Source organism: Lolium rigidum, chromosome 7 (genome assembly GCF_022539505.1).
Source record: "Lolium rigidum isolate FL_2022 chromosome 7, APGP_CSIRO_Lrig_0.1, whole genome shotgun sequence".
Classification (NCBI taxonomy): domain Eukaryota; kingdom Viridiplantae; phylum Streptophyta; class Magnoliopsida; order Poales; family Poaceae; genus Lolium; species Lolium rigidum.
The window spans coordinates 301,597,095-301,608,869 of record NC_061514.1 but is presented as its reverse complement, the minus strand read 5'-3'; the positions used below and the strand labels follow the sequence as shown (position 1 = coordinate 301,608,869).

General features: G+C 43.1%; 1 protein-coding gene across 1 annotated transcript; it reads left to right on the top strand.

The window, feature by feature from the left end:
- The first annotated feature begins 7,682 nt into the window (after positions 1-7,682).
- Positions 7,683-11,535, top strand: LOC124676950 (probable carbohydrate esterase At4g34215). Its single transcript, XM_047212960.1, has 2 exons — positions 7,683-8,375; positions 11,074-11,535. Exons 1-2 carry the CDS (start codon positions 7,683-7,685, stop codon positions 11,284-11,286), a joined length of 906 nt encoding a protein of 301 aa, XP_047068916.1. The 3' UTR covers positions 11,287-11,535.
- The last annotated feature ends 240 nt before the right edge of the window (positions 11,536-11,775 follow it).

Here is an 11,775-nt window from a genome sequence, read left to right as displayed (position 1 = left end):
CACCATCGGATGATAGCAGAGAGAGAACACCAGTAGCTGAACTAAAGGAAAACACCTAACACAAGCTATCGATCTCGGAAGCCCCGAGGCGCGCCCCGCAATGCTCCTTTTTCTTCTGTCCACGTTGTCTGAATCTTCAGGGTGCTCCAACAGGAAAGCTTCATAAGCACGACCGCCATATGGGGAGGGTGAAGTATCCTTCCAGGTTGAGATCTGATACGTCTCAAACGTATCTATAATTTCTTATGTTCCATGCTACTTTATTGATGATACCTACATATTTTATACACATTATATGTCATATTTATGCGTTTTCCGGAACTAACCTATTAACGAGATGCCGAGTGCCGCGTCCTCGTTTTCTCGCTGTTTTTGGTTTCGTAAATCCTAGTAAGGAAATATTCTCGGAATCGGACGAAATCAACGCCCAGTACCCTATTTTCACCGGAAGCTTCCAGAGCACCCGAGAAGGACCAGAGGGGGGCCACAGGCCCACCACACATGACCCTGGCGCGGCCAAGGGGGGGGCCCGCGCCCCCCTATTGTGTCGTCGCCTCGTCGACCCTCCGACTCCGCCTCTTCGCCTATTTAAAGGTCCCTGACCTAAAACCTCGATACGAAAAAGCCACGCGTACGAGAAACCTTCCGCAGCCGCCCCCATCGCGAAGCCAAGATCCGGGGGACAGAGTCTCTGCTTCGCACGCCGCCGGATCTGGAAGTGCCCCCTGAAGGCTCCTCCATCGACACCACCGCCATCTTCATCAACGTTGCTGTCTCCCATGAGGAGGGAGTAGTTCTCCATCGAGGCTCGGGGCCGTGACCGGTAGCTATGTGGTTCATCTCTCTCCTATGTACTTCAATACAATAATCTCATGAGCTGCCTTACATGATTGAGATTCATATGATGATGCTTGTAATCTAGATGTCATTATGCTAGTCAAGTGGATTTTACTTATGTGATCTCCTGGGAGACTCCTTGTCCCACGTGTGTAAAGGTGACAAGGTGTGTGCACCGTGTGGGTCTCTTAGGCTATATTTCACGGAATACTTATTCACCGTTATGAATGGCATAGTGAAGTGCTTATTTATATCTCTTTATGATTGCAATGTGTTTTGTATCACAATTTATCTGTGTGCTACTCTAGTGATGTTATTAAAGTAGTTTATTCCTCCCGAACGGTGTAATGGTGACAATGTGTGCATCGTGTAGTACTTGGCGTAGGCTATGATTGTGATCTCTTGTAGATTATGAAGTTAACTATTGCTATGATAGTATTGATGTGATCTATGCCTCCTTCATAGTGTGATGGTGACAATGATGCATGCTATGTTAGTACTTGGTTTGGTTATGTTGATCTGTTATGCACTCTAAGGTTATTTAAATATGAACATTGAATATTGTGGAGCTTGTTAACTCCGGCATTGAGGGTTCGTGTAATCCTACACAGTTAGTGGTGTTCATCATCCAACAAGAGGGTGTAGAGTCTAGCATCTATCTATTTATTCTGTTATGTGATCAATGTTGAGAGTGTCCACTAGTGAAAGTATGATCCCTAGGCCTTGTTCCTAAATACTGAAATCGCTGCTTGTTTACTGTTCTACTGCATGTTTACTTCCTGCAATATTACCACCATCAACTGCACGCCAGCAAGCACTTTTCTGGCGCCGTACTACTGCTCATATTCATTCATACCACTTGTATTTCACTATCTCTTCGCCGAACTAGTGCACCTCTTAGGTGTGTTGGGGACACAAGAGACTTCTTGCTTTGTGGTTGCAGGGTTGCATGAGAGGGATATCTTTGACCTCTTCCTCCCTGAGTTCGATAAACCTTGGGTGATCCACTTAAGGGAAACTTGCTGCTGTTCTACAAACCTCTGCTCTTGGAGGCCCAACACTGTCTACAAGAATAGAAGCACCCGTAGACATCAAGCTATTTTCTAGGCGCCGTTGCCGGGGAGGAAAGGTAAAAGGTACTCACACTCCGGATCTCGGCTACTAAGCTATTTTCCGGCGCTGTTGTAAGTACTCGAAGCTATTTCCTTTAGACTCTGCAATTGCGACATTTGGTTTCTTGTTTACACTAGTTAGGCATAATGGAAAACAACAAAAATATGAGAGATCTTTATGAACTTTATCTTGAATTAGGACATGATGTGTTTGAAGAGAGAATTAAAAAACCCATGGAACTTTATATGCAAACTAATGGGAATGTTATTAATATGAATGCTTTGAACACTATTGTTGCTAATGCTATGGAAAATTCTAAGCTTGGGGAAGCTGGCTTTGATGAGCATGATATTTTTAGTCCCCCAAGCATTGAGGAGAAAATTTTCTTTGATGATACTTTGCCTCCTATTTATGATGATTATAATGATAGTGGTCTTTTGGTGCCGCCTACTATGGAGAGTAAATTTGATTATGATTATACTATGCCTCCTATATTTGATGATGAGAATAATAATGATAGCTACTTTGTTGAATTTGCTCCCACTACATCTAATAAAATTGATTATGCTTATGTGGAGAGTAATGATATTTTTATGCATGTGAATAAGAATGCTTTATGTGATACTTATATTTTTGAGTTTGTTCATGATGCCTCTGAAAATTATTATGAGAGAGGAAAATATGGTTGTAGAAATTTTCATGTTACTAAAACACCTCTCTATATGCTGAAATTTTTTGAAGTTACATTGGTTTTATCTTCCTATGCTTGTTACTTTGCTCTTCATGAACTTGTTTATTTACAAGATTCCTATGCATAGGAAGCATGTTAGACTTAAATGTGTTTTTGAATTTGCCTCTTGATGCTCTCTTTTGCTTCAACTACTATTTCTTGCGAGTGCATCATTAAAACTGCTTGAGCCCATCTTAATGGCTATAAAGAAAGAACTTCTTGGGAGATAACCCATGTGTTTATTTTACTACAGCAATTTTTGTTTTGTTGAGTCTTGGAAGTTGTTTACTATTGTAGCAACCTCTCCTTATCATGTTTTTGTGCCAAGTAAAGTCTCTATAGTAAGGTTCATACTAGATTTGGATTCATTGCAGAGACAGCATTTCTTTGCTGTCACGAATCTGGGCCTAATTCTCTGTAGGTAACTCAGAAAATTATGCCAATTTACGTGAGTGATCCTCAGATATGTACGCAACTTTCATTAGTTTTGAGTTTTTCCGTTTGAGCAAGTCTGGTGCCATTTTAAAATTCGTCTTTACGAACTGTTCTGCTTTTGACAGATTCTGCCTTTTATTTCGCATTGCCTCTTTTGCTATGTTGGATGAATTTCTTTGATTCATTAATGTCCAGTAGCTTTATGCAATGTCCAGAAGTGTTAAGAATGATTGTGTCACCTCTGAACATGTAAATTTTTATTGTGCACTAACCCTCTAATGAGTTTGCTTGAAGTTTGGTGTGGAGGAAGTTTTCAAGGGTCAAGAGAGGAGGATGATATACTATGATCAAGAAGAGTGAAGAGTCTAAGCTTGGGGATGCCCCCGTGGTTCATCCCTGCATATTTCAAGAAGACTCAAGCATCTAAGCTTGGGGATGCCCAAGGCATCCCCTTCTTCATCGACAACTTATCAGGTTTCTTCTCTTGAAACTATATTTTTATTCGGTCACATCTTATGTACTTTACTTGGAGCGTCTGTTTGTTTTTGTTTTTGTTTGAATAAATACTTGTTTGGGAGAGAGACACGCTCCGCTGGTTCATATGAACACATGTGTTCTTAGCTTTTAATTTTCATGGCGAAGGTTGAAACTGCTTCGTTAATTGTTATATGGTTGGAAACAGAAAATGCTACATGTAGTAATTGGTAAAATGTCTTGGATAATTTGATACTTGGCAATTGTTATGCTCATGTTTAAGCTCTTGCATCATATACTTTGCACCTATTAATGAAGAAATGCATAGAGCTTGCTAAAATTTGGTTTGCATATTTGGTCTCTCTAAGGTCTAGATAATTTCTAGTAAAGAGTTTGCACAACAAGGAAGACGGTGTAGAGTCTTATAATGTTTACAATATGTCTTTTATGTGAGTTTTGCTGCACCGCTTCATACTTGTGTTTGTTTCAAATAACTTTGCTAGCCTAAGCCTTGTATCGAGAGGGAATACTTCTCATGCATCCAAAATCCTTGAGCCAATCACTATGCCATTTGTGTCCACCATACCTACCTACTACATGGTATTTCTCCGCCATTCCAAAGTAAATTGCTTGAGTGCTACCTTTAAACCATTCAAAATTTATCACCTCTTATTTGTGTCAATGTTTTATAGCTCATGAGGAAGTACGTGGTGTTTTATCTTTCGATCTTGTCATTTACTTCGGACAGACTTTCACAATGGACTAGTGGCTTCATCCGCTTATCCAATAACTTTGCATAAATAGCGCGGCAAAGGGGTTCCCAGCCTCAATTAATTAACTTCATTAATAATTCTCTTCACATGTTTTGCTCGATTCATCAGTAAGCAACTTAATTTTGCAAATAGACACTCCTCCATGGTATGTGAAAGGTTGGAAGGCACCCGAGGATTCGGTTAGCCATGGCTTGAGAAAGCAAAGGTTGGGAGGAGTGTCATCTAAATAAAACTAAAAAGGCACTCCTTCATGGTATGAGATTGTTGGCAGGCACCCGAGGATTCGGTTAGCCATGGTTTGTGAAAGCAAGGTTGGAAGGAGTGCCACCCAAAAAAAATAAACTAAAATACATGTGTAAACAAAAGAGAAGAGGGATGATCTACCACGGTGGTAGAAATAACGTCCTTCATGGGAGCCGCTCTTGAAAGTTCACGGTTGATAAGGTAGTTAGAGTACCCACTACCAATCGTTGACAACAACAAACACCTCTCAAAACTTTACTTTTATGCTCTCTATATGTTTTCAAAACTTGAAAAGCTCTAGCACAAATATAGCAATCGATGCTTTCCTCTTTGAAGGATCATTCTTCTACTTTTATGTTGAGTCAGTTCACCTATTTCTCTCTACCTCAAGAAGCAAACACTTGTGTGAACTGTGCATTGATTCCTACATATTTGCATATTGCACTTGTTATATTACTTTACATTGACAATATCCATGAGATATACATGTTATAAGTTGAAAGCAACCGCTGAAACTTAATCTTCTTTTGTGTTGTTTCAATACCTATACTATGAAATTATTGCTTTATGAGTTAACTCTTATGCAAGTCTTATTGATGCTTGTCTTGAAGTACTATTCATGAAAAGTCTTTGTTTTATGATTCATTTGTTTACTCATGTCATTACCATTGTTTTGATCGCTGCATTCATCTCATATGCTTACAATAGTATGATCAAGGTTATGATGGCATGCCACTTAAGAAATTATCATTGTTATCGTTTACCTACTCGAGGGCGAGTAGGAACTAAGCTGGGGATGCTTGATACGTCTCAAACGTATCTATAATTTCTTATGTTCCATGCTACTTTATTGATGATACCTACATGTTTTATACACATTATATGTCATATTTATGCGTTTTCCGGAACTAACCTATTAACGAGATGCCGAAGTGCCAGTTCCTGTTTTCTGCTGTTTTTGGTTTCAGAAATCCTAGTAAGGAAATATTCTCGGAATCGGACGAAATCAACGCCCGCAGTCCCTATTTTCCACCGGAAGCTTCCGAGAGCACCCGAGAAGGACCGGAGGGGGCCACGGAGCCCGCCACACATGACCCTGGCGCGGCCAAGGGGGGGCCCGCGCCCCCCTATTGTGTCGTCGCCTCGTCGACCCTCCGACTCCGCCTCTTCGCATATTTAAAGGTCCCTGACCTAAAACCTCGATACGAAAAAGCCACGGTACGAGAAACCTTCCAGAGCCGCCGCCATCGCGAAGCCAAGATCTGGGGACAGGAGTCTCTGTTCCGGCACGCCGCCGGGACGGGGAAGTGCCCCCGGAAGGCTCCTCCATCGACACCACCGCCATCTTCATCAACGCTGCTTTCTCCCATGAGGAGGGAGTAGTTCTCCATCGAGGCTCTTGGCTGTACCGGTAGCTATGTGGTTCATCTCTCTCTATGTACTTCAATACAATAATCTCATGAGCTGCCTTACATGATTGAGATTCATATGATGATGCTTGTAATCTAGATGTCATTATGCTAGTCAAGTGGATTTTACTTATGTGATCTCCGGAGACTCCTTGTCCCACGTGTGTAAAGGTGACAGAGTGTGTGCACCGTGTGGGTCTCTTAGGCTATATTTCACGTAATACTTATTCACCGTTATGAATGGCATAGTGAAGTGCTTATTTATATCTCTTTATGATTGCAATGTGTTTTGTATCACAATTTATCTGTGTGCTACTCTAGTGATGTTATTAAAGTAGTTTATTCCTCCCGTACGGTGTAATGGTGACGAGTGTGTGCATCGTGTAGTACTTGGCGTAGGCTATGATTGTGATCTCTTGTAGATTATGAAGTTAACTATTGCTATGATAGTATTGATGTGATCTATGCCTCCTTCATAGTGTGATGGTGACAAGTGTGCATGCTATGTTAGTACTTGGTTTGGTTATGTTGATCTGTTATGCACTCTAAGGTTATTTAAATATGAACATTGAATATTGTGGAGCTTGTTAACTCCGGCATTGAGGGTTCGTGTAATCCTACGCGTTAGTGGTGTTCATCATCCAACAAGAGGGTGTAGAGTCTAGCATCTATCTATTTATTCTGTTATGTGATCAATGTTGAGAGTGTCCACTAGTGAAAGTATGATCCCTAGGCCTTGTTCCTAAATACTCGAAATCGCTGCTTGTTTACTTCGTTCTCATCTGCATGTTTACTTCCCTGCAATATTACCACCATCAACTCGCACGCCAGCAAGCACTTTTTCGCGCCGTACTACTGCTCATATTCATTCATACCACTTGTATTTCACTATCTCTTCGCCGAACTAGTGCACCTCTTAGGTGTGTTGGGGACACAAGAGACTTCTTGCTTTGTGGTTGCAGGGTTGCATGAGAGGGATATCTTTGACCTCTTCCTCCATGAGTTCGATAAACCTTGGGTGATCCACTTAAGGGAAACTTGCTGCTGTTCTACAAACCTCTCGCTCTTGGAGGCCCAACACTCGTCTACAAGAATAGAAGCACCCGTAGACATCAAGCTATTTTCTGGCGCCGTTGCCGGGGAGGAAAGGTAAAAGGTACTCACACTCCGGATCTCGGCTACTAAGCTATTTTCCGGCGCCGTTGTAAGTACTCGAAGCTATTTCCTTTAGACTCTGCATTTCAATTTTTTAAAATTTCAAAATATATATAACATGCATTTCAAAATAAAGGGAGCATATGGTCCCATGTGCCAAAACACCATTCCCGAGAGAAAGAACTTTGAACTCTCATCTCTCGTTATATCACGTTGCGCACGGGCGAGAGTCGACGAGAGAAGCATCTCTTTTCCATAATCTATAAGAAAATAAAATCGAAACCCCCAAGACATGGTTTCATTTCACTGGTCAAAAGAAAGACATGGTTTCAGTTACGCGTGTGTACACCTGAGACGGAGATCCGAGGCGTTCGTTTCCGATCGGACGGCTCACGTGCTCGACGAGTGGCATTCCACTCCGTGACGAAACGTGCAGGTCAACCGTGCTGTGCTCAGAAATACTACACTCGGCAAAAAGTTCCCATCTTTTCACCTGTTCGCCTCTCGGTGCCGATGAAGCCGGCGCGGCGGCCGCTGCTGGGCGCGCTGGCGCTGGCGGCGCTGCTCTCCTTCCTGCTCCTCGCCGCGCCGCCCAGCGGCCTCCTCCCCTCCACCTCCTCCTCCCGCCGCCGCCAGACCCCCACCTCGCCCTACGCGCACCGCCCCAAGCTGCTCTTCCTCCTGGCCGGCCAGTCCAACATGGCCGGCCGGGGCGCGCCGCCGGCGCCCCTCCCCGCGCCCTACCTCCCGCACCCGCGCCTCCTCCGCCTCGCCGCCGACCGCCGCTGGGTCGCCGCCTCCCCGCCGCTCCACGCCGACATCGACACCCACAAGACCTGCGGCCTCGGCCCCGCCATGCCCTTCGCGCACCGCCTCCTCCTCTCCGACCCAGCCCCCTCCTCCCTCTCCGAGCCCACAGCCCCCTCCTCCGCCTCCTCCCCCGTGGTGCTCGGGCTGGTGCCGTGCGCGGTCGGCGGCACCAGGATCTGGATGTGGGCGCGGGGGCAACCTCTGTACGAGGCGGCCGTCGCCAGGACGCGCGCCGCCGTGGCCGACGGCGGCGGGGAGCTCGGCGCCGTGCTCTGGTTCCAGGGCGAGAGCGACACCGTCGAGGCCGACGACGCCCGCTCCTACGGCGGCAACATGGAGCGCCTCGTCGCCGATCTCAGGGCCGATCTGGGCTTGCCTAGTCTGCTCGTCATCCAGGTCAGAGCAAAAACACGCCATGTGGTTGGTCCGCTGGCGGTAGCTACAATTCTGCTCCCACTTGCTTCTCGCGCTGGCCAATTCGTGCCTAACTTAGGTTAAAGTTAGCTCCTTTTTTCTCCAACGCGTTACTGCAAAATCGAAATTTGGTCAACTGCGTGCGCCTCTATGCGAAATGATGAACTTGTCAACCAGTGTAGATCATGCTCTTACTACACTGTTTAGTGTTTTCTCACACATATGTAGCCAATTAGGCTTGAATTGCATGTAAAACCTGCACCAGCTGGGCAAAGTAACCTCCCAGGCTACTACTATCTAGAAAACTCAATTCCCCATTAATGCAAATACGAGTTCCCTTTTAATCCTTGTGCAAAACATCCATCTCATCGACCCTCATAATTTCACCACTGCTCCGACGTCGTAGTTTGTTTTGAAGTTGCTCTGTGTGAAAAACGAATACAGAGGTATAGCAAGACTGAAGACTATGTCAGGCATAGAAAATTAAGTTAGCAACACCACATTCTCACATGTTTGAGTAAATCAACTGGTGTTTTTTTTATAACTAAGGACAGAGACATGAGTTGAACCATCACCAAGATCGATTACACATGATTAAATGAAAGCTTCTCAAGTTCCACATGGGCGTCAGTGGAATGATTGAACCACTCAACCATGATGTCGTGGGAGTCTAAGTATGACGACGGAACGAAATGATCCCCTGGAGTCAGTTAGTTCGCACTGTGGAGTTTGATCTCACTCATGTGGTGTCCAATCCAACGTTTTCAAGTTGTGCTAGGATTTTGGACCAGTGTAAGAAATGTGACTTGTGACCTACTCTGTCTTGCGTTGGTTCATTGCTCAACCTGCCAGCCAGACTGGCCTGTCCTCTATCAGAATTGGGAAATACAACAACCTAATATCTACGAGGCCTTCTACAAGCATTAACTCCTACGGTACAATAGCCTAAAATCTACTGGCTCGTTCCATGGTAAATAGTACTATATCATAGTGGCAAACAACACCAAATAAGTGCTAGCAATCATGGAAAAAAAGAAAAATAAGATGTACATGGAAATTGTTGTTTCCGAATTTCCCATAACTTGAAGCATTGTGCACCAACCTGTCTTGCCAATCTAACTTTGGACATGCCATCCCCAAAGCAACACATTAAGCAGCATACCACCTAGCACTGACCTGTCTGTACTAGCGCTATCATTATTCTTGTCTTTGACTCCATGTGGCTATATGCATGGTGTTTATGAGTGGATAACATGACTGCTCACCAGTTCAATATGTTTCTGATAGTACTATGACCGAAAATTAGGTTAGCAGTACTGCATTTGTCACATGTTTGAGTAAATCAACTGGTGGTTTATTGTTATATTAACCAAAGACAGACATGAGTCGAAACATCACCAAGATCGATTAGAAATGATTAAATGACAGTTTCTCAAGTTCCACAAGGGCATATAATGGAATGCTTTAACCACTCAGACGAAATGTTGTGACAGTCTAAGCATGATGAGGGAATGATGAGTTATTGATTCCCTGGAGTCAGTTAGTTTGCACCGTGGAGATTGATATCAGCCCCATGTGGTGTCCAATCCATCGTTTGAAGCTGTGCTAGGATTTTGGAACAGTCTGAGATATGTGACTTGTAACCTACTCTGTCTTGCCATAGTTTGGTGATGAGCCTGCCAGCCAGACTGGCCCATGTTCTATCAGAAATGGGAAATTCAAGAGCCTAAAATCTACCAGGTCTTCCACTATCTCCAATGGTCCTACCTAAAGTCGCCAGCTGGTTGCATGTAAAATAATACTATATCATAGTGCCAAACAACACAATATTTGTGCTAGCAATCATGGAAGAAAATAAAAATCAGATGTAAATGGAAATTGTTGTTTCTACATTGCCCCTAACTTAAAGCATTGTGCACCAATCTATCTTGCCAAACTATCTTTGGATGTATGCCTTTCAAATCAACGTGTGAAAAAGCGTACAACCTATCACCAACCTGTCTTTTAATATGATTGTATCCCCATCGTTTTCTTGCTTTGACTCCATGTCGTTATATGTATTGTGTTTATGAGCGGATAACATGACTGTGCTGACCAGTTCGATATGTTTCTGATAGTACTATGATAGACCAGTCTTATTATGTCCCTAATCCAGACATCCAACATTTAAAACAAGGGCATGTTGCCACCAAGCACCAGGAGGTGGTTTTGCAGTCACTCCATTCTCTGTCTAGAATCTGTGGGTCTGATGTTTGTGAATATTGGGTATTGGTTGAATCCAGATTCCATAATCTGTATGAATGCTCTCTTTTTAACTACACGTCACTCATACATAACAGAACTAGAGGGTGCAATCATGTGAAAGTGTGTTGCAAATTTCATTTGACGTAGAAAAGACCTGCATTTGTTTCCATAAGGCATAATTTTAGTCTGCTGTCTGCATATTCACAAAGAAATAATTTGTGCTTGGGAAGTTTGTCAACTGTGCTAGTGTAGTTTTACAAAGCTTGTACCGAAGGGATCTGGATTTCGGGACTGAACTATTCATAACCTATAGCTAAAGCCTTGATCCTAGCTCAGCTTTCCGAATACATTTTAAAAAAAAATTAGCAGTACATTTTTTCTTTTTTAACTCATAGTAAGAAATATTTTTTTATATAATGGTTATTTTTCTTTCCAGGTTGGTCTTGCATCAGGAGAGGGGAATTACACGGACATTGTGAGGGAAGCTCAGCAAAATGTCAATCTTCCTAACGTTATTTATGTTGATGCTATGGGCCTGCCACTCAGCGATGATCAGTTGCACCTCTCCACGGAAGCTCAACTCCAGCTTGGTGAAATGTTGGCGCAGGCCTATCTAGAATTCAACTCATCCAGAGATCCCAATCTATAGCATCGATAACATTAACGGGTTTGCTAGGTGTATATACCATCATTCTTTGGAACATTGTGATGTAGAGTGTAGATGAATGTACACGGGGAGATCTACCCGCATATGCATTGTTGTTCGCTATACGACAATAAAACGGTTTCTCGTAGAATTTTAGGTCGAACTGTTCGAGTGTTGTACTTGTACATTAGAGAGGATGACATGGCTTCTGTTTGTTGACGTATAACTGAATGACATTTGTGGTGGGATTCATATGATCATGAGTGCTTATAAGTAGGGTAAACTCGGAAATTCGAACATGAACCTGAATACATATGTTCCTGAATGAGAAAATCGATTTCTAAATGTGGAAAAAATTGAGGAAAAATAGTGTACATGGTTGTGTTCTCTGTGTGCATGTAGGTTTTTGAATTAAGTTTTAAACGCAGTTTAAAATATCAAAAAATCTGACAAGAAATTTGGCGTGTACATCTTGACATTCTATATGCTTAT